This window comes from Oncorhynchus mykiss, chromosome 20 (assembly GCF_013265735.2).
Source record: "Oncorhynchus mykiss isolate Arlee chromosome 20, USDA_OmykA_1.1, whole genome shotgun sequence".
Taxonomy (NCBI): domain Eukaryota; kingdom Metazoa; phylum Chordata; class Actinopteri; order Salmoniformes; family Salmonidae; genus Oncorhynchus; species Oncorhynchus mykiss.
Window position 1 is genome coordinate 11968974 of NC_048584.1, and position 26226 is coordinate 11995199.

The 26226-nt window shown below is 43.0% G+C and overlaps 1 protein-coding gene across 7 annotated transcripts in view; it reads left to right on the forward strand.

The window, feature by feature from the left end:
• The window catches only part of pcdh15b (protocadherin-related 15b), a 215080-nt gene that overhangs the window by 59428 nt on the left and 129426 nt on the right, over positions 1 to 26226 (forward strand). For all 7 annotated transcript variants that reach the window (XM_036955811.1, XM_036955813.1, XM_036955814.1 and 4 more), the window contains 4 exons: positions 10960 to 11120; positions 11622 to 11777; positions 15592 to 15711; positions 16004 to 16114. In XM_036955811.1, coding sequence (XP_036811706.1) covers positions 10960 to 11120; positions 11622 to 11777; positions 15592 to 15711; positions 16004 to 16114 — 548 coding nt within the window. The remainder of the gene's footprint in view (positions 1 to 10959; positions 11121 to 11621; positions 11778 to 15591; positions 15712 to 16003; positions 16115 to 26226) is intronic.

The following is a 26226-nucleotide window of genomic DNA, read 5'->3' on the forward strand; positions in this document are numbered from 1 at the left end:
AGGAAGAAGAGTCCCTTAGCACATTAGAGTAATGATGCAGCCTGTGAACCAAGTCTCACCCCAGTTTCTCATAGAAATTTGGGATGTTTACTTGTGCGAATTCCTTACGCTCTCTTCATCTAGTAAATGTAAAAACAAAACCTATTAACCTTTCTCAGCTCAGCTTGTAATTCTCTTTCGTTTTTTCCCTGTAGATATTGACTTAGTTACGTGCATTGTTCCCACTTCACATGGTCTTCACTGGTAAACAGTTACTATTGTATTGGTGGAGAAGTACATTGTACCTAGTTACCTCAACAGCAACATTCAGCACATCCCGCCAAAACAAAAGCAAACGGGCGGTGAGTTCAACTTTAAGAGACAGTTGCAAACCTAAGGGTGTGTGTGTGTGTGTGTGTGTGGTCGGTCGTCTGTTGATTGAACATGCAGATCTTTGAGGATCTCTGTCTGCAGGGACCCTGGTTTTCCAATCAGGCAACATAAAAATTGTATTAAGGAATTTATGTAGGAACCAACTATAGTTAAAAAATAAAAAAGAGCCATGGAAAATGTAAATGAAAGAAGTACTGAAGGTGACAGGGTTTTGGTAGCATGCACACTAATGTAAATCCAATCTTGATCGTACGCCGTACACACACTCGTGCTTATTCAAATTCTACATAGCCAAGCATTCTAGTCTGTTGTCAGAAACATGCTTCAAACACGATAGTAAACTGCTTCAAGCACAAGTTGTGGCTTTCACATTCCCATATACTGTCAACATACAGCAACGGTAATCCTCAAATATGTGTTTGCATTAAACTGCGCCTCAGTGTAAAAATGGCAGGTTATTTATCAGTCCTTGTAGCCTGCTGTGCCTTGATAGGAAAACTTCTGACTCTATGACACTTAATGTAGAAAAAAAACCAGCTGTTTTTACTGTGCACTAAGAACAGTCATACAGTCAAGGAGAGTCGTGAGGTTGGAGAGTCGTGTTCATCTGTACATTTCATCTGTCTTTCTTGCAAAGTTCTGCTAGCTAAGCAGAGCTACTCCAGGTCACTCAGCCAGAGCTGCTAGAGGCTGGATGGAGCCAGCCTGAGGTTAACTACTCAAGTCAAAATGTATTTGTCAAATGCGGAGAATACAACAGTGTAGACTTTACTATGAAATGCTTAATTACGAGCCCTTTCCCAACAATGCATAGTTAAAAGGTAAGAAAATGTGAGAATGAAAATAGAAAATAGTAACAGAATAAATAACAATAACAAAGCTATGTATACTGAACAAAAATATAAACACCATTTATTTGATTTTACTTAGTTACATTTAATATGAGTAAATCAATTAATTAGGCCTTAATCTATGGGTTTCACATGACTGGGAATACAGATATGCATTCAAATTGCCATTGATAAAATGCAATTGTGTTCATTGTGCATAGCTTATGCCTAACCATACTGCCACCATGGGGCACTCTGTTCACAACGTTGACTTCGGCAAATGGCTCGCCCACACGACACCATACATGTACGTGGTCTGCGATTGTGAGGCCAGTTGTACGTACTGCCAAATCCTGTAAAACGACGTTGGGGGTGGCTTATGGTAGATAAATTAGCATGAAATACTCTAGCAACAGCTCTGATGGACATTCATGCAGTCAGCATGCCAATTTCACACACCCTCAAAACTTGAGACATCTTTGGCATTGTTTAGTGTGACAATACTGCACATTTTAGAGTGGCCTTTTCTTGTCCCCAGCACAAGGTGCACATGTGCAATGATTGTGCTGTTTAATCAGCTTCTTGATATGCCACACCTGTCTGGTGGATGGATTACCTTGGCAAAGGAAAAATGTAGATTCCTCAAAGTAGCCACCCTTTGCCTTGATGACAGCTTTGCACACTCTTGGCATTCACTCAACCAGCTTCATTTGGTAGTCACCTAGAATGCATTTAAATGAACAGGTGTGCCTTGTAGAATTATTTTCCTTCTTAATTTCCTTCGGTTTGAGCCAATCAGTTGTGTTGTGACAAGGTAGGGGTGGTAGACAGAAGATAGCCCTATTTGATAAAAGACCAAGTCCATATTATGGCAAGAACAGCTTAAATGAACAAAGAGAAACGACAGTCCATCATTACTTTAAGACATGAAGGTCAGTCAATCTGGAAAATGTCAAGAAATTTGAAAGTTTCTTCAAGTGCGGTCGCCATAACCATCAAGCGCCGTGATGAAACTGGCTCTCATGAGAACCGCCAAAGGAATGGAAGACCCAGAGTTACCTTTGCTGCAGGGGACAAGTTCATTAGAGTTAACAGCCTCAGAAATTGCAGCCCAAAGAAATGCTTCAGAGTTCAAGTAACAGACACATCTCAACACCAACTGTTCAGAGGAGACTGCGTGAATCAGGCCTTCATGGTCGAATTGTATTTATATAGCCCTTCTTGCATCAGCTAATATATCAGTGCTGTACAGAAACCCAGCCTAAAACCCCAAACAGCAAACAATGCAGGTGTAGAAGCACGGTGACTAGGAAAAACTCCCTAGAAAGGCCAAAACCTAGGAAGAAACCTAGAGAGGAACCAGGCTATGAGGGGTGGCCAGTACTCTTCTGGCTGTGCCGGATGGAGATTATAACAGAACATGGCCAAGATGTTCAAATGTTCATCAATGACCAGCATGGTCAAATAATAATAATCACAGTAGTTGTCGAGGGTGCAAAAAGTCAGCACCTCAGGAGTAAATGTCAGTTGGCTTTTCATAGCCAATCATTGAGAGTGTCTCTACCGCTCCTGCTGTCTGTAGAGAGTTGAAAACAGCAGTCCTGGGACAGGTAGCATGTCCGGTGAACAGGTCAGGGCTCCATAGCCACAGGCAGAACAGTTGAAAATGGAGCAGCAGCACGGCCAGGTGGACTTGGCAGAGCAAGGAGTCATCATGCCAGGTAGTCCTGAGGCATGGTCCTAGGGCTCAGGTCCTCCGAGAGAAAGAAAGAGAGAATTAGAGAGAGCATACTTAAAATCACACAGGACACCGGATAAGACAGGAGAAGTACTCCAGATATAACAGAATGACCCTAGCCCCCCGACACATAAACTACTGCAGCATAAATACTGGAGGCTGAGACAGGAGGGGTCAGGAGACACTGTGGCCCCATCCGATGATACCCCCAGACAGGGCCAAACAGGCAGGATATAACCCCACCCACTTTGCCAAAGCATACCACTAGAAGGATATCTTCAACCACCAACTTACTACCCTGAGACAAGGCTGAGTATAGCCCACGAATATCTCCCCCACGGCACAACCCAAGGGGTGGCGCCAACCCAGACAGGAAGACCACATCATTGACTCAACCCACTCAAGTGACGCACCCCTCCTAGGGACGTCATGGAAGAGCACCAGTAAGCCCGTGACTCAGCCCCTGTAATAGGGTTAGAGGCAGAGAATCCCAGTGGAGCGAGGGGAACCGGCTAGGCAGAGACAGCAAGGGCGGTTCGTTGCTCCAGAGCCTTTCCGTTCACCTTCACACTCCTGGGCCAGACTACACTCAATCATATGACCTACTGTAGAGATGAGTCTTCAGTAAAGACTTAAAGGTTGAGACCGAGTCTGCATCTCTCACATGGGTAGGCAGACCATTCCATAACAATTGAGCTCTATAGGAGAAAGCCCTGCCTCCAGCTGTTTGCTTAGAAATTCTAGGGACAATTAGGAGGCCTGCGTCTTGTGACCGTAGCGTACGTGTAGGTATGTACGGCAGGACCAAATCGGAAAGATAGGTAGGAGCAAGCACATGTAATGCTTTGTAGGTTAGCAATAAAACCTTGAAATATGCCATAGCCTTAACATGAAGCTAGTGTATTGAGGCTAGCACTGGAGTAATATGATCAAATTTTTTGGTTCTAGTCAGGATTCTAGCAGTAGTATTTAGCACTAACTGAAGTTTATTTAGTGCTTTATCCGGGTAGCCGGAAGGTAGAGCATTGCAGTAGTCTAACCTAGAAGTAAGAAAAGCATGGATTAATTTTTCTGCATCATTTTTGGACAGAAAGTTTCAGATTTTTGCAATGTTACGTAGATGGAAAAAAACTGTCCTTGAAACAGTCTTGATATGTTCGTCAAAAGAGCCATCAGGGTCCAGAGTAACGCTGAGGTCCTTCACAGTTTTATTTGAGACGACTGTACAACCATTAAGATTAATTGTCAGATTCAACAGAAGATCTCTTTGTTTCTTGAGACATAGAACAAGCATCTCTGTTTTGTCCGAGTTTAAAAGTAGAACGTTTGCAGCCATCCACTTCCTTATGTCTGAAACACAGGCTTCTAGCGAGGGCAATTTTGGGGCTTCACCATGTTTCATCAAAATATACAGCTGTGTGTCATCCGCATAGCAGTGAAAGTTAACATTATGTTTTCGAATGACATCCCCAAGAGGTAAAATATATAGTGAAAACAATAGTGGTCCTAAAACGGAACCTTGAGGAACACTGACATTTACAGTTGATTTGTCAGAGGACAAACCATTCACAGAGACAAACTGATATCTTTCCGACAGATAAGATCTAAACCAGGCCAGAACTTGTCCGTGTATACCAATTTGGGTTTCCAATCTCTCCAAAAGAATGTGGTGATCGATGGTATCAAAAGCAGCACTAAGGTCTAGGAGCCCGAGGACAGATGCAGAGCCTCGGTCTGACGCCATTAAAAGGTAATTTACCACCTTCACAAGTGCAGTCTCAGTGCTATGATGGGGTCTAAAACCAGACTGAAGCATTTCGTATACATTGTTTGTCTTCAGCTTTTTCTAAAAATGTTGAGAGAAATGGAAGATTCGATATAGGTCGATAGTTTTTTTTATTTTCTGGGTCAAGGTTTGGCTTTTTCGAGAGAGGCTTTATTACTGCCACTTTTAGTGAGTTTTGTGCACATCTCGTGGATAGAGATAAGTTTATTATGTTCAACATAGGAGGGCCAAACACAGGAAGCAGCTCTTTCAGTAGTTTAGTTGGAATAGGGTCCAGTATGCAGCTTGAAGGTTTAGAGGCCATGATTATTTTCATCATTGTGTTAAGAGATATAGTACTAAAACACTAGTGTCTCCCTTGATCCTAGGTCATGGCAGAGTTGTGCAGACTCAGTACAACTGAGCTTTGGAGGAATACGCAGCTTTAAAGAGGAGTCCATAATTTGCTTTCTAATGATTATGATCTTTTACTCAAAGAAGTTCATGAATTTATTACTGCTGAAGTGAAAGCCATCCTCTCTTGGGGAATGCTGCTTTTTAGTTTGCGACAGTATCAAAAATACATTTTGGATTGTTCTTATTTTCCTCAATTAAGTTGAAAAAATAGGATGATCGAGCAGCAGTGAGGGCTCTTCGATACTGCACGGTACTGTCTTTCCAAGCTAGTCGGAAGAGTTCCAGTTTGGTGTGGCGCCAATTCTGTTCCAATTTTCTGGAAGCTTGCTTCAGAGCTCGGTATTTTCTGTATACCAGGGAGCTAGTTTCTTATGACAAATGTTTTTAGGGATCCAACTTCATCTAGGGTATTGCGCAAGGTTAAATTGAGTTCCTCGGTTAGGTGGTTAACTGATTTTTGTCATCTGACGTCCTTGGGTAGGCATAGGGAGTCTGGAAGGGCATCAAGGAATCTTTGTGTTGTCTGAGAATTTATAGCACAACTTTTGATGCTCCTTGGTTGGGGTCTGAGCATAATATTTGTTGCGATTGCAAACTTAATAAAATGGTGGTCTGATATTCCAGGATTATGAGGAAACACATTAAGATCCACAACATTTATTCCATGGGACAAAACTAGGTCCAGAGTATGACTGTGGCAGTGAGTAGGTCCAGAGACATGTTGGACAAAACCCGATGATGGCTCCGAAAGCCTTTTGGAGTGGGTCTGTGGACTTTTCCATGTGAATATTAAAGTCACCAAAAAATATAATATTATCTGCTATGACTACAAGGTCTGATAGGAATTCAGGGAACTCAGTGAGGAACGCTGTATATGGCCCAGGAGGCCTGTAAACAGTAGCTATAAAAAGTGATTGAGTAGGCTGCATAGATTTCATGACTAGAAGCTCAAAAGATGAAATGGCCTTTTTTTTTGTAAATTGACATGTGCAATCGTAAATGTTAGCAACACCTCTGCCTTTGCGGGATGCACGGGGGATATGGTCACTAGTGTAACCAGGAGGTGAGACCTCATAACACAGTCAATTCATCAGGCTTAAACCATGTTTCAGTCAGGCCAATCACATCAAGATTATGATAAGTGATTAGTTCATTGACTATAACTGCCTTTGAAGTGAGAGATCTAATGTTGAGATGTGAGGTATCACGATCTCTTTCAATAATGGCAGGAATGGAGGAGGAGATTTCTAAGGCGAACACTGCCGTGTTTAGTTTTGCCCAACCCAAGTCGAGGCACAGACACGATCTCAATGGGGATAGCTGAGCTGACTAAACTGACTGTGCTAGTGGCAGACTCCACTAAGCTGGCAGGCTGGCTAACAACCTGCTGTCTGGCTTGCAACCCATTTCATTGTGGAGCTAGGGGAGTTAGAGCCCTGTTTATGTTCGTAGATAAGATGAGAGCACCCCTCCAGCTAGGATGGAGTCCATCACTCCTCAACAGGCCAGGCTTGGTCCTGTTTGTGGGTGAGTCCCAGAAAGAGGGCCAATTATCTACAAATTCTATATTTTGGGAGGGGGAGAAAACAGTTTCAACCAGCGATTGAATTGTGTGACTGCTGTAGAGCTCATCACTCCCCCTAACTGGGAGGGGGCCAGAGACAATTACTCGATGCTGACACATCTTTCTAGGCGATTTAAACGCTGAAGCTATGTTGCGCTTGGTGTCCTCTGACTGTTTCATCCTAACATCGTTGGTGCCGATGTGGATAACAATATCTCTATATTCTCTACACTCGGCAGTTTTAGCTTTAGCCAGCACCATCTTCAGATTAGCCCGTAACGGGTGGAGTAGAGACCAGAGAAGGCTCAGCCTCTGACTCCGACTCGCTGCTTAATGGGGAGAACCGGTTGAAAGTTTCTGTTGGCTGAATGAGCGACACCGGTTGAGCATTCCTACAGCATTTCCCTCCAGAAGCCATGAGAAAGTTGTCCGGCTGCGGGGACCGTGCGAGGGGATTTATACTAACGTTACTATCTGTACTTACTGGTGGCATAGACGCTGTTTCATCCTTTCCTACACTGAAATTACCCTTGGCTAGCGATTGCGTCTGAAGCTTGGCTTGCAGCACAGCTATCCTCGCCGTAAGGCGATTGTTCTCCTGTATATTACAGCGACTGCAATTAGAAGGCATCATGTTAATGTTGCTACTTAGCTTCGGCTGTTGGAAGCCCTGACAAACCATGTCCAGATAAAACGTCCGGAGTGAAAAAGTTGAATGAAAAAAAAGTTGAGTGAGGGGAAAAACTAAAAATACAAACTGTAATTAAAAAGTAAAAACCGTGAAGTTGGTAGCAAAGTAAGGTTGGCAACAAAACGTACAGCAGCACGTAAACAAGTCTGCAAGTTGTGACCGCAAAGAAACCACTACTAAAGGACACCAATAAAAAGAAGAGACTTGCTTGTGCCAAGAAGCACACATTGTGTGGACACATGGACATTAGACCTGTGAAATCTGTGAAATGAGTCCAAATGTGCAATTTTTGGTTCCAACCGCTGTGTCTTTGTGAGACGCAGAGTACAGTGCCTTGCGAAAGTATTCGGCCCCCTTGAACTTTGCGACCTTTTGCCACATTTCAGGCTTCAAACATAAAGATATAAAACAAAACTGTATTTTTTTGTGAAGAATCAACAACAAGTGGGACACAATCATGAAGTGGAACGACATTTATTGGATATTTCAAACTTTTTTAACAAATCAAAAACTGAAAAATTGGGCGTGCAAAATTATTCAGCCCCCTTAAGTTAATACTTTGTAGCGCCACCTTTTGCTGCGATTACAGCTGTAAGTCGCGTGGGGTATGTCTATGTTTTGCACATCGAGAGACTGACATTTTTTCCCATTCCTCCTTGCAAAACAGCTCGAGCTCAGTGAGGTTGGATGGAGAGCATTTGTGAACAGCAGTTTTCAGTTATTTCCACAGATTCTCGATTGGATTCAGGTCTGGACTTTGACTTGGCCATTCTAACACCTGGATATGTTTATTTTTGAACCATTCCATTGTAGATTTTGCTTTATGTTTTGGATCATTGTCTTGTTGGAAGACAAATCTCTGTCCCAGTCTCAGGTCTTTTGCAGACTCCATCAGGGTTTCTTCCAGAATGGTCCTGTATTTGGCTCCATCCATCTTCCCATCAATTTTAACCATCTTCCCTGTCCCTGCTGAAGAAAAGCAGGCCCAAACCATGATGCTGCCACCACCATGTTTGACAGTGGGGATGGTGTGTTCAGCTGTGTTGCTTTTACGCCAAACATAACGTTTTGCATTGTTGCCAAAAAGTTCAATTTTGGTTTCATCTGACCAGAGCACCTTCTTCCACATGTTTGGTGTGTCTCCCAGGTGGCTTGTGGCAAACTTTAAATGACACTTTTTATGGATATCTTTAAGAAATGGCTTTCTTCTTGCCACTCTTCCATAAATGCCAGATTTGTGCAATATACGACTGATTGTTGTCCTATGGACAGAGTCTCCCACCTCAGCTGTAGATCTCTGCAGTTCATCCGGAGTGATCATGGGCCTCTTGGCTGCATCTCTGATCAGTCTTCTCCTTGTATGAGCTGAAAGTTTAGAGGGACGGCCAGGTCTTGGTAGATTTGCAGTGGTCTGATACTCCTTCCATTTCAATATTATCGCTTGCACAGTGCTCCTTGGGATGTTTAAAGCTTGGGAAATCTTTTTGTATCCAAATCCGGCTTTAAACTTCTTCACAACAGTATCTCGGACCTGCCTGGTGTGTTCCTTGTTCTTCATGATGCTCTCTGCGCTTTTGACGGACCTCTGAGACTATCACAGTGCAGGTGCATTTATACGGAGACTTGATTGCACACAGGTGGATTGTATTTATCATCATTAGTCATTTAGGTCAACATTGGATCATTCAGAGATCCTCACTGAACTTCTGGAGAGAGTTTGCTGCACTGAAAGTAAAGGGGCTGAATAATTTTGCAAGACCAATTTTTCAGTTTTTGATTTGTTAAAAAAGTTTGAAATATCCAATAAATATCGTTCCACTTCATGATTGTGTCCCACTTGTTGTTGATTCTTCACAAAAAAATACAGTTTTATATCTTTATGTTTGAAGCCTGAAATGTGGCAAAAGGTTGCAAAGTTCAAGGGGGCCGAATACTTTCGCAAGGCACTGTAGGTGAATGGATGATCTCTACATGTGTGGTTCCCACCGTGAAGCATGGAGGAGGAGGTGTGGGGGTGCTTTGCTGGTGACACTGTCAGTGATTTATTTAGAATTCGAAGCACACTTAACCAGCATGGCTACCACAGCATTCTACAGCCATATGCCATCCCATCTGGTTTGCGCTTAGTGGGACTATCATTTGTTTTTCAACAGGACAATGACCCGAAACACCAAGACCAAGAAGGAGAGTGATGGCGTTCTGCATCAGATGACCTGGCCTCCACAATTACCCAACCTCAACCCAATTGAAATGATTTGGGATGAGTTGGAAGCAGCCAACAAGTGCTCAGCATATGTGGGAACTCCTTTAAGACTGTTGGAAAATAATTATTCATGAAGCTGGTTGAGAAAATGCCAAGAGTGTGCAAAGCTGTCATCAAGGCAAAGAGTGGCTACTTTGAAGTATCTCAAATATAAAATATATTTTTGATTTGTTTAAAAAAATTTTGCTTTCTACATGATTCCATTTCATAGTTTTCTACATTCTACAATATAGAAAATAGTAAAAAATAAGGAAAAACACCCATGAATGAGTAGGTGTGTCCAAACGTTTGACTGGTTCTGTATCAGTGAGTGGGCTCCAACTGTCCATGAGCTTTAGTGTGAGACGCATCACAGCAGACTGGACCAGCCATGACGTGGCTAGCAAAGGAGAAAGAGATACGTGGGCCTGTCTGCTCTTCCCCTGACTTCCCTCTGGCCTAGCTGCATACTGGATGTAGGCTTGACATGGGTTTGATTGCCTTTCCAACTGCACAACAGTTGATGTCAGAAAAGGTGTGTGGGTGTGTGTGTGTGTGTGTAGCCTTGTGGTTAGGAGCGTTGGGCCAGTAACCGGAAGGTCACTGGTTTGAATCTACCGAGCCGACTAGGTGAAAAATCTGCTGGTGCCCTTGAGGCACTTAACCCTAATTTCTCTTGTAACTCGCTCTGGATAAGAGCGTTTTCTAAATGGCTCAAATGTAAAAATGTTTATGTATACAGGTACTGTGTAAGTAGCAGAGGCTGAACTGGCCAGTGCTTATCTGAATTAGAATTAATGTACATGGACTGCAGTACCTTAAGGCTTGGGCTTCATCAAAGCTTGGTACCAGGCAGGCACTTAGTCCTTATCTGGACTGCAGCAGCAAAGTGTGTGTGGGAAAGCAGGCATAGCCTGTTTCAGACAAGGTCGTCAAGAGCTCAAATGTAATTTTAGCTTGGCCGCCTCCCTGGTTTTTATAGACCAATAGTTTAAGACATATTTTCAGACGTTTTGTATCATTCAAATGGTTTCCTTTGATTTGAAAAAATTTCAGTCAAGCAGTTGTTGAGGTTTTTCTATAAGAATGTTTTCATTGTCAGAAAATAAGTTCTATGAGTGTGAATCTTTGTTTTCCTGGGCACACTGCTCTCTACTCCTGCTTTTCTGAAAGATCGTAACAATAGCTCGTAAAAGAGCACTCGAGAAGAGTGAGATTAACAACACAAGGGAATGTTGCCTAGGGAAAACCCTGCTCCCAGCAGGTATATTTATCACAGCTCTGTCAATCAACTCCTGGCTGCATTTCAAATGAACCACTTTTTTCTTTTGTCTCATAAGGAACGCTTTTGGTTGAGAATATGCAAATCCAAGGCCGAGCAGAAGACCCAGGTAGAACCATCTCTCTCTCCCTCCGAGACAACTACAACCACTGGGTAATACTGGACCCCGTCAGACAGAGGCTCTACCTGAACAGCACCGGCAGGGCCCTCGACCGAGATGTAAGCATTCAAACACGCTATGACTATTCATATGTTTTTGCTGTGGGGTTTGGGTTACTCTAAAGAAGAAAAAAACTGTTCACCGCAAGTTAGCGACACATTTACATTCCCTTCAAAATACACCCTGAGGTAAAATAAGCTCCACAGCATACTGTAGCCACGTTGTGTTTCTTTGCATTCTCCTATTAAACATGTACAGTGTGCAAGCAACAAACCCTATCCATTCTTGAAAGAAAAGTCCTGCACATGCACTGAACTGTACACTTTGAACAGTGCACCGGATAGAAACGTTGGCTAAATGGTATATGCTATGTACCGGTGTTAGCGTAGTTTATGATAATAGAATAGTAATAGTCTGATCTGAAGCATAACTTTCTATACATGTTCTACACATCAATCCCAGTCATTTTGTTCAGTGTGAACCAGTTGAAAGGAGACAAATGACTCTCTGTCCCCTGCTGTCCTTGGTTCCTTCGAAAACTATGCTCCCCCCCCTCTTAGCCCCCCTCCTACATCCATTCCATCGTGGTCCAGGTCCAGTGCACCAACGAGCTGGTCGGGAGCATCATTCGACACGAGGTGCGCATCGTTGTGAGGGATCGCAATGACAACGCGCCCCAGTTCCAGAAGCCTCGCTACTATGTCGCCATAAACGAGGTGAGACCCCCAGGACAACCTAGTTAAATCTTTTTTTACAATCCAAGACGATGTGTCTGACTCTCGCTCCAGGTTCACAGGCCACCATTGAGCAATATCTCATTTACTTAGTATTGAATATTTCAGTCCGTTCAACCTGAATAGGGCCATACAATTTGGGAAAGGCTGTAAAAATGTGAAATATTAGCCATTGCTCAGTGACTGTGGACTGGTAGGTACGGTAATAAATTCAAATCTAATTACACTTATTCCCATGGAGCTTTTTTGACTGTTAAAGAGACTAAGACTGTGGTCATTAAAATTACTGTAACTATAGCTACTGTAGGATCTTCCCACATTTTATTCTGGAGACCTCCTGATTTTTTGTGTGGTTTAACATTGATGGCCCATCCAACCCCTGGGACTGCTTGGGTCTCTGTGGTTTAACAGTGGGACCTCCATGGGTCTCTATGTGGTTTAACTGTGGGACCTCCATGGGTCTCTATGTGGTTTAACAGTGGGACCTCCATGGGTCTCTATGTGGTTTAACTGTGGGACCTCCATGGGTCTCTATGTGGTTTAACAGTGGGACCTCCATGGGTCTCTATGTGGCTTAACAGTGGGACCTCCATGGGTCTCTATGTGGTTTAACAGTGGGACCTCCATGGGTCTCCGTGGTTTAACTTTGGGACCTCCATGGGTCTATGTGGTTTAACAGTACATTTTCCATGGGCTCTGGGCATAGAGGGCCACAGAGCAGCTGGTGTCTCACTGAGGTGTCCCACCAGGGGACAAATTAGCTACATGGTGATTTTGCAGCTTTTCCCTAATAGAAAAAGGGTCCCCTGAGTGTTTCTGTGTTAGATTGAGCTCATTAGCGAGCAGCCTTTTGGAGTAGCAGACAGAGAATACAGCTTCTGTTCTCAAACTATTGGAAATGGTTTGCTTTCGTTATTCTGCTCTACAGATTTATTGTCACACAGTTAGAAATGTTGGTAAAACTTTACTTGGATAGTTCATCTGTAGATGCTCTACACACTATCAGCAACATGTTCAACTATCTACTAACCCTAGCTCTAACCCTCACCTTAACCCTCATCCTAACCCTAAACGTAAGCCTTACCCTGAACTTATTCTAACCCTAAACGTAACCCTTACCCTGACCCTTATTCTAACCCTAAACGTAACCCTTACCCTGAACTTATTCTAACCCTAAACGTAACCCTTACCCTGACACTTATTCTAACCCTAAACGTAACCCTTACCCTGAACTTATTCTAACCCTAAACGTAACCCTTACCCTGACACTCATCCTAACCCTAAACGTAACCCTTACCCTGACCCTCATCCTAACCCTAAACGTAACCCTGACCCTGACCCTTATTCTAACCCTAAACGTAACCCTTACCCTGACCCTCATCCTAACCCTAAACATAACCCTTACCCTGACCCTCATCCTAACCCTAAACGTAACCCTTACCCTGACCCTTATCCTAACCCTAAACGTAACCCTTACCCTGACCCTCATCCTAACCCTCATCCTAACCCTTACCCTGACCCTCATCATAACCCTTACCCTGACCCTCATCCTAACCCTCATCCTAACCCTTACCCTGACCCTCATCATAACCCTTACCCTGACCCTCATCCTAACCCTAAACGTAACCCTTACCCTGACCCTCATCCTAAACCTAAACGTAACCCAAATAGTTGCTTATCGACAGATAGTTGACCTGTAGAGCAACTACAGGTGGGAGAAACCGGACTATCCAAACAAAGTGCGACTGAAATGTTCAACTGACACGGAGATAGGAGGTCCAATAGAATGCAGAGACTCCTGTCCATCAGTCAGCTTTTGAAGCCCATGTAGTGGAGAGCTACAAGGCTGTCGAAGCAGAGAGCGATATAACAGCTAGAGGTATTCGCGGCTGAACGAAGTATGTTGTGGAGCTGAAGACATCTGCTAATGGGAGATCTTGACTGCACACGTGGACATACTTGGCATGACGGTACTGTGTGTCATAGAGTATCTGGAGAGCCTTACTTGCATGCTTTCCAACTTTCCGCTGAAGTTGCAAGCCCGGAGGATGGGAGGAGTGAATGCCAATCATGCGTGCTAGCTGTATGCTCTTGTGAGACCTTGACCCTGTTTAAAAATTCCATTAACTACACCGTCACCTGAGACTGGCATCAAGAGTTATAGTCGAGGCTGAATCACTCACACGTGTTAATCAGGCACTTAGTCTTTAGACAGCTCTAGATGCACCTTAACCTTTCAACACCTTGTTATCTCATATGGGGAGAATCTTTTGGCCTCTCCTTGTGTATCCCAATAAACTACTAAGATGTGCTAAATGGTGTATGTAACCCCTTGGTTATTAAATGCACTGTACACATCTTTATGCCACATTAATTCATTCCTTACGGCGGCCTTCATGCATACAGTCTGTTACGCAATGTTTATCACTGAGGCGCTGATGTGCAGACTAAGGGACGTGGAGGAGTGATGTGCTCCCAGAGGCGTGTCTGTGACCGGTTGGCGCTGGGAGAGCCTTGCATCCCAATGAGGAATCTTGGCGCCTGTCCTAAATAATGTCAGCTCCTAAATAATGCGCGCTTATGCATTTCTGCGGTTAACAAAATTGCAGAGTGGATGGGATGTATGGCTGTCCCTATCCTGTCGAAGACGACCGAGTAGATTTCAATTTTTGCGAATGGGAAACATGGAAATCGTGCCTCTACTTTTCATTACAGCACCTCTTTAGAAATTACACTCGGGGTCCCTGCTGTGGGTTTCTATGAGGTTTTTCCTATTCAGCTCAGCGAAAACATTTTTACAGTCGTGTTTCACTGAACTCTCTCCTCTCTTCCTCTTGTAATCTGACTTCTTTTGTGTGTTCATGTTCCTGAAAAGTCAGATACAAGAGCAGCAGAGTAGCATTTCAGGAGCTAAAATACCCAGGTTTCCTTGGTGCTGCCAACAGGCACTAGACTATTACCTTCTCTTCTCACATCTGATAGCGGTCCACTGTGGGGCTCAGGTATGACAGCTGAAAGGAAGCATTCTGGTGCTGTGAATCACTTGCACCTCTCAGAAGACCAAGAAAGAGCAAGGCTTTGTTGGTGACTGGCTGAGCTAGCCACCTCAGAATCCAACAGGGATTATGTTGTTGCGCAACCAGTCACTTCAAAACCTAACTAATCCTGTTTTCACCGCAATATGCTTGTCTGTAAACAAATGAACAGCATGTTGTGACGCGGGAAAAATCTTACAGTTGCATATCGCAATGCTATTTTTGACGATATTATATAGCTACTTTTTTTGTTGCTAGGTAGCGTAAGCTAGCGCTATTGTCGACTGTGCCTGCACCAAAACTACAGTATTTTTCATCCTATAGCTTGTTCTCCATCTTAAAAAAAAATAGTGATCCAATATTGTTTTCAGCACTTTTGTTTCCATGACTGATCAAAACTCATTTTTCTCATGCGCTCTCTTGTCCCTCTGCAGCAGATGTACACTATAGTGAGAAATATGTCAGGAATGTCAAATCGCAATAAAATTGCAGTATCAAATTACAAAGCATATAGAATCGAGAGAATCTTAATAGTCGTATGGGCACCTAAGTCTCGTGATAATATAGTATAGTAAGGTTCCTAGCCCTTACTGTATGTTTCACTCAGAATGGCTGGATCGTTGGTGTTTTGATGAAGGTTGTTGTCGACCAAATGCTTAGCACAGGAAAACTGACACTTACATCTGATTCAAGTGTGTGGAGACTTCTTTTTATAGTTTGGATCGTTAGTATTGTCATAACGATGTAATAATGTCTCACAGTTGACCCCAGTTGGCACCACCATCTTCTCCGGCTTCACTGGGAATAATGGAGCTCTGGACATTGATGACGGCCCAAACGGACAGATCGAATACATCATCCAGTACAACCCAACTGACCCGGTATGTTACATCTCAATACTTACTGACTGACCCATCCAATCTGATTCTCTTTAAACCCACGACTGATGGCAATCACACTGCACAGCCTCAAAAGATTGCTAGAGATATTCGATTATGACCGTATTACTCATATCACTAGGTAGGGGTCACAAAGCCACAAATGTCCTGTTGAGGCAATCTCTACACCGGAGATCTCTGCACTCGCTCTGGCAGACAATGAATGAGGCAAGGGGGAGCTTTTCTGAGGGGAGTGCACTCTTAACCCAGGGTAGTGTATCTCTTTGTGTCACAGATGGCCAACAGGACGTTTGACATCCCTCTCACCCTTTCTGGCTCGATGGTCCTGAGGGAGAGGCTCAACTACGAGGAGATCACCCGCTACCTGGTCATCATCCAGGCTAATGTAAGTCTGTCTGTCTGCATGGCTATCTAGTTATCACAGTCTGTGGTCATGTCTGGAATGGCACCCTAAATCATATTTTTGTGTGTGGAAGTTAAATGATTGTTGGATGTTCTTTTGAAAAGAAGGACATACTAGATGTCCAAGGCAAGAATGGTAAAGAGAGTACAGAATAATCCATTCAATTATTCCTCAGTCAAGGTATGACTCTAGAATGGAACATTCACCAAAGGTGTCATTCATTACCAGGATTGTACCAAAATGTTTTGGAATGTCTTTTGATACTGGAACATTTGAATGAACAGATACGTGAACCGACGTGGCATGTATTTTCAATGCAAGTGCTTTCCAGGCTGAAATGAATGCAATGCAGAATGTTTTTGAAAACTTTAATCTTTTGGAAAATACAGACAGGATGTTGCACTTAAGATGGAACCGCGGTGTTCCACCAATTAGGTGCCTTTTAGGTGAGTGGCGAAGCCTACGCACTTTTTTTTATAGATACTCCTACCCGAGGTAGAACAAAACACAAGCATGTTTTTTTTCTCCTCTCTAATGTATCCCATTTATGAAATGGATGGTTGTGTAACATTTTTTTTACTGCCAAAGTGGTTCAATTTGATAGATATTGTGACACACCCCCTAAACTCGAAAAGTGCAGAATAATGTCTGGCTAGAGGGTGTATGGGTTGCATAATCTCATGTAACCTAATATTGCAAGCTCTGACATTTGCTCAAATGTGGAATGCAAGTAGTCAGTTTGTCTACACTCCGCACACAAACAAACAGCATAAGGGTATCGTAATGGATCTTGGGAATATAGACCTGTAAACACTGAGAGAGTTTCGGCGGAAGTTGCCAATTATGAATATTTCTGATGAATGTAAGCTTTACTTTTTGGTAGCTGGTTAATAGACAACTTTATAAGTCAAATGGTCTCTCGCTCAGTGCTATATGGTCCTGCCTGACAAAAATACATACACACTAAGGACAGAGGGCTCCTGAAGGGTGAAGGTTCTATGTGGAAACCACAGGAGGTTGGTGGCACCTTAATTGGGAAGGATGGGCTCATGGTAATGGCCGGAACGGGGGAAATGGAATGGCATCAAGCACATGGAAACCATGTGTTTGATGTATTTGATACTGATTCAGAGGAATCCGTGGAATGGTATCAAATACATCAAACACATGGTTCCCATGTGCTTGATGCCATTCCATTTCCCCCGTTCCGGCCATTATTATGAGCCGGTCTCCCCTCAGCAGTCTCCACTGGTGGAAACATAATGACTCAAAGAACCAAATGATGAAAGACTGTGTCGGTGTAAATACATTTTTATTATGAATCCAATATGGCCAACATAATTACACTCAAACACCTTTGCCTGCATATAAATTGCCCTGGTTTATTTTGTATTGTGTTATTCTGTCTTGAACACGGGAGCTGCTGGGCCTCTGACTAAAACATTCTAACAGTGTAATTAATACATTTCATTCATTCTATCGCAACATAATTGTTTGGTTGTGTTTATGAAGGCCTTGGGTAACATTAGAATACTTTAAAACAAATATTTTAAATAACACAATAGCATTTACATTAGTTTGTTACTGTACAAACATTTTTTGTTTAATAAACACACGAAAATTCAAGTGTTCAATCCATTTTATTTGTGGAGTGTTTTTGTTACAACAATGAGACGGAAAACATATGTCTTAGAAGACGGTAAACAGCTTATTTTTCTAAAAACAAAATACAAAATAAAATACCTCAACCACCGGTCAAATGATGGAAACAGCAGTAGGCTAAACATTTTATAATGGCCTTGGTAAATAGTGAATCTCAGCACAAAAACAAGTATGGCATTATAATGAACATAAGTAATAAGTGTCAATAGGACAGCAGTCAAACATAGCCAATTGCACTTATCTGCTGCTTTTGTGCGTCAGTTGGATTTCATTTAGCTGTTATCCCTTGTCGCAACAGTTGCCACCATTTTCGTAACGTTCACTGGCTTGACACACTTTGACATACCTTTGTTTGGTTGTAGTCCGTAATGGCCTCCGGTTCTCTCGTTATTGTGTCCCGTTGTCTTATCATTCTTCAGCACCGCTGTGGAGTACAATGTCTGTGCAGGTGCCTTATTCTGTGCGGAGGGAGGGAGCTCCCGTCTCATTTTGTTCATGCTGCCCTGCCAGACTTGTTTTCTTTGCAAGCAACCTGTTCAGCGATGACAGTAAAGTGAAGAAATGTTACATGGTGACATTTCTCCCCTTGCCAACCTAAGGTTCCACAAGACTCATCACCACATTCTGACTCCCTCTCACCTGCTGCCCCGTGGGGATATTTTCCCAGATATTGAAAGCCATTCAGCATGTACTCTTACTGTGTAGCCTAGTTGGAGAGTAGACTGACAAAACTGCTGGGATTCAGTGGACTGTACACCGTTTTGAGGTGATAGTTAGAATAGATCAATACAATAGAATGGCCACCCTGTTCTTCATTCACAATTGGTGATTTACATAATTATGCATCGTTCGCTTCCCCTCACTCATCAACTCACCCATTCTCCCTCTTTCTCCCCATCATACTTTACTTCATCTGTTGTTATATGTGTGAAATCGGTATAGTTTAGGTTCAGTTTCGAGGTAATTATCAGAGTGATTATCAGCAGAAGGAGCGGAGCAGGCCCTACTCCCGGGAGAAGTCAGGGGCAACATGGGAAAACCATCAAAAAGTGACATGCACTCCTAAAACTAGTTATAACTCCAGTTCTGTTTGTGAATAAATAAATCACGAGTGGTCAAAAATAACTGCTCCAGCGGTTCTAGTGTTGAAAGGGTTTCATACGGCTCTTGGTATAACTATGAGTGGCACTGCCATGCCTCTGTTTTGAATAGCTGAAGCCAACTAGCTTTTAAATGTGTGTTCATGTTTTTCGCGACACAAGCACACAGTAGTGTAACCAAGTTACAGGAAAGCAACCTGTTATACAACAGTCAGCCACTCGAGCAGCGTATATGTACAGCTTTAACGGTATCCCTATTTAGCCTACTGAAACAAAGAGTGCAACGTTGATTCAAAGTCTTTGAGGTGACCAGGACATGAGTGTGTCCTAACAGGGTGAGGAGAGAAAGTAGCCAGTATTGGTTTTAGTTCTGGGGCCTGACCAGGGCAGTAAGTATCGTTCCTGTTTGACTGTCAGGGTATACAGTTTCCAGTTATACAACAGTGGGGTCGAGGCACTCCTCTCATGCAGTCTGCATGCCAATGAGAATGATTGACTAACTGGAATGTTATCTCAGCCTAATTGATGCAGGGGATACTCCAGCAGTGGAATGTTATCTCAGCCTAATTGATGCAGGGGATACTCCAGCAGTGGAATGGTTAGTTGTCTGGTTGTGAAGGAGAGTGTGAGATTGATGTCACAAACAGACCTGAATGTGGCATATTTCTTTATATTCCTTTGGAAGTCAGGTAGAGAGATTTATTTGGCCGATATTTACTATGCGTAGTTGGCTGTGATTACGCTCTTGAGCGGCTTGATGTTCTTTATCATTCGGCCATCAGATTTGCTCCTTATAGGACAGATCACTGCACTCTATGCTCTTCTGTAAACTGATCATCTCTGTATACCAGTTGCAAGACCCACTGATTGATGCTTATTTATAAAACTCTCTTAGGTCTCACTCCCCCCTATCTGAGCTACCTACTGCAGCCCTCATCCTCCACATAAAATACCCGTTCTGCCAGTAAGATTCTGTTAAAGGTCCCTAAAGCACACACATGCCTGGATCGCTCCTCTTTTCAGTTGGCTGCAGCTAGCGACTGGAACGAGCTGAAAAAAACCCACTCAAACTGGACCGTTTTGTCTCCATCTTTTCATTCAAAGACTCAATCATGGACACTCTTACTGACAGTTGTGGCTGCTTCGTGTGATGCATTGTTGTCTCTACCTTCTTGCCCGTTGTGATGTTGTCTACAGTATGCCCAATAATGTTTGTACCATGTTGTGTTGCTACCATGTTGTTGTCATGTTGTGTTGCTACTAGGGTTATAAAGGGTTGGAAACCTTCCGGAAAATTTCCATGGGACGTTAAGCCCGGGAAATTTGGGAATTTTGCTTAAATTCATTAACAAAAGTTAGCTTATAACAGTGAACCTTTTTTTGTGGGATACGCATAAGGCAAATCTAGGTCTTGTGGCATAATTTGGTTAAATGATCCACAATTCAATGGAATTGCAACCCTCTGTATGCACAGTGCATAATTCCATCATATGTAGAGCTGATTCTCAAGATCTTGCACACTAATGAGATGCTATTGAGCCCACACTACTACACTGTCTGAGCCAAGGACTACATGCTTTCTGGTAAGTTTTGATTACCATACTGGGTGGGGTGAATATATTTTATATGACATACATGATTTTTTGTTAACTAGTAAATAGTAGCCTACATCAACGTGTGTTTTAAATCATTGCTAACTTGTTAACAATTTCTGCTAGTTAATTTTTGCTACCATGTGGTTTTTAGCTTGCTTGAGCCTGGTCAATGAGGAGTGTTAATTCACCTGTTTCCATACATGTTTCATTTTAAAACATTTATCTTACAAAGTAGTTGTTTAATCTAACTGCTTAACTATTTATTTGTACATGGAATTGTATTTGGGTTTGTATTACAATTTTGTTTCTAATCTTTACAGGAAAATGCCATGGGCACTATATGATGTCTGGAGACATATCACTGCAGCTAATGTAGAAGAAAAAGCTGTGTACATTTTCAAATACTGTGCCAAGTCATATGTGAAGAATGCAACAAAGATGCAGAATCATCTGGCCAAGTGCATAAAGTTCCCTCAGCACTCACAACAAGCAACCTCTGACAAAAGTCCCTCTACTTCTATTCGAAGTGAAAATGATGACTCTAACACCTTATCGATAGCAACATCTCAATGGTCCTGGAATCATACGGTTTTTTGACTCAATGGAGGAACGTAGTCAGATAAATGCTGATGAATGTCTTGCTCGAGCTGTGTATACAACTGGTTCACCTGCTCACAGGCAATGTATATTGGAAGAGATTTCTGAATGTCCTTCGCCCAGCGTACACCCCTCCAACCAGACATGCTTTATCTACTCATTAGCTGGATGCAGAGTTCAACAGAGTTCAAGTGAAGGTCAAGCAAATTATAGAGAAAGCAGACTGTATTGCAATCATCTCTGATGGGTGGTCGAATGTTCGTGGGCAAGGAATAATTAACTACATCATCGCCAACCCTCAACCAGTATTCTACAAGAGCACCGACACAAGGGACAACAGACACACCGGCCTCTACATTGCAGATGAGCTGAAGGCAGTCATCAATGACCTTGGACCACAGAAGGTATTTGCACTGGTGACAGACAATGCTGCGAACATGAATGTCGCTTGGTCTAAAGTGGAGGAGTCCTACGCTCACATCACACCCATTGGCTGTGCTGCTCATGCATTGAATCTGCTCCTCAAGGACATCATGGTACTGAAAACAATGGATACACTCTACAAGAGAGCCAAGGAAATGGTTAGGTATGTGAAGGGTCATCAAGTTATAGCATATAACGAGAGCACCACATTGAAGCTGCCCAGCAACACCCGTTGGGGTGGTGTTGTCATCATGTTTGACATTCTCCTGGAGGGGAAGGAGTCTCCAAGAAATGGCCATATCACTTGATGGGGCTGCCGATTATGGACAGATCCTCCTGGATGATGAATTTTGGGAGAAAGTGGTAAGCAGTCTGAAACTCCTGAAACCGATAGCAGTAGCCATTGCACAGATTGAGGGAGACAATGCCATCCTGTCTGATGTTCAGACACCGCTTGCAGATGTAAGAGAATAAATCAGTACTGCCCTGCCCACTTCACTGTTGCTCCAAGCAGATGAAACTGAAGTTCTGAAATGCATCAAAAAGCGTGAAGACGGCCTCCCGGGTGGCGCAGTGGTCTAAGGCACTGCATCGCAGTGCTAGCTGTGCCACCAGAGATTCTGGGTTCGAGCCCAGGCTCTGCTGCAGCCGGCCGCGACCGGGAGGCTCATGGGGCTACGCGCAATTGGCCCAGCGTTGTCCGGTGTTAGGGAGGGTTTGACCGGCAGGGATATCCTTGTCTCATCGCGCACTAGCGACTCCTGTGGCAGGCCAGGCGCAGTGCACGCTGACCAGGTCGATAGGTGTACGGTGTTTCCTCCGACACATTGGTGCGGCTGGCTTCCTGGTTGGATGTGCGTTGTGTCAAGAAGCAGTGCGGCTTGGTTGGGTTGTGTTTCGTAGGAAGCATGGCTCTCGACCTTCGCCTCTCCCGAGTCTGTACGGGAGTTGCAGTGATGAGACAAGACAGTAACTACTACTAATTGGATACCACAAAATTGGGGAGAAAAAAGGGGGGTAAAAAAAATACATTTAAAAAAAAGTGTGAATACTTCTGCCTGAAGCCCATACACTGCAGTGTACATGTTGGACCCCAAGTATGCTGGCAAGAGCATCCTGTCTGGTGCAGAGATCAACAAGGCCTATGGTGTCATCACTACCGTGTCTCGCCACCTTGGCCTGGATGAGGGCAAGGTTCTTGGCAGTTTGGCGAAGTACACTTCCAAGCAAGAACTTTGGGATGGAGATGCAATATGCTAGTTGTGCCAACGGATCTCATCAGCCACCTGGTGGAAGGGACTTTGTGGATCTGAGGCTCTTTTCCCTGTTGCCTCCGTCATCCTCCAAATCCCACCAACATCAGCCGCCTCAGAGCGCAACTGGTCCTTGTTTGTTAACACACACACTAAAGCACGCAACCAGCTGACCAATACAAGGGTCGAACAATTGGTGGCCATCCGGGCAAATTTGAGGCTTTTTGAGCCTGACAACAAGCCATCCTCAACAAGGTTGGATAGTGGCAGTGAAGATGAGGCCTCAGAGTCTGATGTTCAAGAGGTGGATATTGAGGAGGTCCAGGGAGAAGACATGGAATCCTGAGAGGAAGACAACCAAAGCCTTAGTTTCTAGACTATTATTTGACAGATGTTTGTTGAAAATGCTTTTGGGAGATGCGATGGATCATTGGGGATCATTCAATATTCCCTTTCTTTTGTTGTTCAGTGAAATCATCCCATGTGAAGTCAACTCATTTAATTAAAGTTAAATTCATTACAATTGTATTTTGTTCTATTGGAAGGACTTAATCATTTGCAATTATGTCTACTTATGATAAGGCAAAAGGTTTATGTTTCTGTCTCCATATGATATGGTAAATATATCCAATGCAAAAAACATCTACATCTACCATCTACAATGGTATTAATATTAATTTGCATATATTCCCGTTAATTCCCATATATTCCCGTTAATTCCCACAAAAAGTTTCCACCTTTGAATATTCCCCAAAATGTGCAACCTTAGTTGCTACCATGCTGTGTTTTCATGTGTTGCTGCCATGTTATGTTGTCGTCTAAGGTCTCTCTTTATGTAGTGTTGGGGTGTGTCTCTTGTCGTGATGTGTGCTTTGTCCTATATTTTTATTTTATTTTTTATTTTTAATCCCAGCCCCCGTCCCCACAGGAGTCCTTTTGCCTTCTGGTAGGCCGTCATTGTAAATAAGACTTTGTTCTTAACTAACTTGCCTAGTTAAATAAAGGTACAAAAAAACTTTGAGCGTGATATCAGGTTACCTAGAGGTTACTTAGAGTGTAGGTCATAGACTGTGATTATGAGGCGTTAGTGATGAGGGACGTAGCGCAGCTCCACACACATATACATTCGAAGATTAGCCCTGGGCTTTGATGGAAAGTAACGGGGTTGCAGAGGTGGTGGAACTGATCAAGCAGAGACCACTATCTCACAGTCAATCCCCAGCCACCATACACAATCATATACAGCATCTTTATTTAAGTTTGTCCCTCCCAAAGGACCTCTTGTTTGCCATAGATGGCATTATGCCCTTTAATGTTGGCATTACTGTACAGTTTCCCACGCCAATGCATTAGTCACCACAGCATGAGAGCTCATTCTTCACATGTTAGTACAGTTCAGGTGTCACATGGGCTGGCCAGCCCTGGGTGGTAGCAAAATAGGTGCATATGAGGGCAATATGCACATCAGCACTTTCCAGGTGGCATTTTGGCTGTTGAATGGCCTCCTGACATGTGGCAGTCCAGTTGCATTGTGTCTCTGTCTTTATTAACTGCCAGAGGGGGAACTGATGGTGGAGTGGGCCTATCGAGGACAGTTCTGGGAGATTCAATGTGGTGAACAAGCTGCCTCATGTGGTTGCATCCCAATGTCACGAAGTCAACATGTACGGGCAACTCCAGGGCAGACTGGGAGATTCAAGATGGCATTGACATTGGATAGGTACAATTCCTATGATGTGAAGGCCCACTAAGTTGATGGCATTTCTTTTCAATGAGTTTCAGATTGTGTTGATTCATTGTAGTGAACACCTGCCTAATGCGCTTGTCGGCATCTGTGGTTGCATCCATAATATCACCAAGTCAACATATACGGCAACTCCAAGCAGATGGCCAGGAGGGTGGACAAAAATAAATATGCCAGCTCAACCCAAACAGCATAGGAGTGCACCGGAACATCCCCAATGCGCATCATAAATGCAGTGAGCCAGCGGAAGGTCATGTTCGATTCAGTCAGACATATTGGACTTGCAATGAATCAAAGCTTACTTCTAAATTATACGATTACTTAAAGTGATTTAAGAGCCCATTCCTGGAAGCACAAGTTGACCCACAGTTGGTATACAGCAAGTTGTAGAGCTAGGGAGAGGATGCCCTCTTTTCTTTCGTTGGAGCCTCTTGAGTTGCCTCATTGATCCTCAGAGGCTTGTGACTTGGAATACTTGGTGTTGCCATGCATGCCAAGAAGTCTGCTTCCTTTTTCATATCCAGACCAAGCTATTTGAGTGTAATTGTGGGAGGCCAATTGGATTCCCAACCATGGTGGAATTACACTGAAATAGTACACTAAGTAAGTAAGTACACATCTAAAAGATCTAAAACATGTACAGGTGATTAAAACACCATTTAATGGTATTGTGGCAGCCATATTGGATTCTGGATGCCATAATTGATTTGGCCCCCTAACGTAATTGAAAGATTCTATCTCAGTGTTTACAGGTCTATATTTTCAAGATGCATTAAGATAGCCTAATGCTGTTTGTTTTTGTATGTAGTGTAGACAACTGACTACTTAATTTTAGCAATATCAGAGCTTGACAGTTTGTGTTACATGAGTTTATGTGGTCACTCCCCCCTCCAGCCAGACATTATTCTGCACTGTTTGAATTTAGGGGGTGTCACAATATCTATCAATTTAACCACTTTTGCAGTAAAATATTTTTACACAATCATCCATTTCATGAATATTAGAGATGTGAAAAAACATGGTTGTGGTTTTGTTTTACCTCGGGTAGGGGTATCTCAAAAACTAAAACCCTTTTTGAGGATTGGCCACGAGCAATAAAATAATTGTATTTTTTATGGTTATATTTATTTCCCCTAATTTTAACATTCAGTCATAAAGAGCACATGTTCAACTTAATAGAAAACATGTTTTCCCATCTCAGGAGGTTATTAAGTAAAAAAATGTTTAAAAAAAGAAGCCTATTAAGTGCCAAGTAAAGTAACAGCGTTGACCGTAACAGGGTGGACGTTTTCATCATAAGTAAGCCATAAATCCCCTTGTGTATTGTGAAAGCATTTCTAGCCTGTCTAGCTACAGTATGGGTAACATTGTTGACGTGTTAGGCCGACCCGCTCAGTTTTCCACCACAAAACGCCAGAAAAAGGCTAAAAGGAGTAGAACCAGCTCACCTACTTTTACACTATGATTTGACTGTTAGATGTTCAATATTTCTTTCAAAAAAGTATCATTTAAAAAAGGTTTCACCATATTGAAACGGAATTCAGCTCAGGTACCAGGGTCGACCTTAAAATGAATCTCTAATCACGTTAAGTAAACAATAATCTTCAGGAAGGACTTTGTAAAAAGTAACAAAATAACTATCTTGGTCTTTACAATGATGGTGAAAACTTGGAGAAATGTTGTGGTAATGGGTTCAAATCTTCTTAGAAGTCAGAGAGGA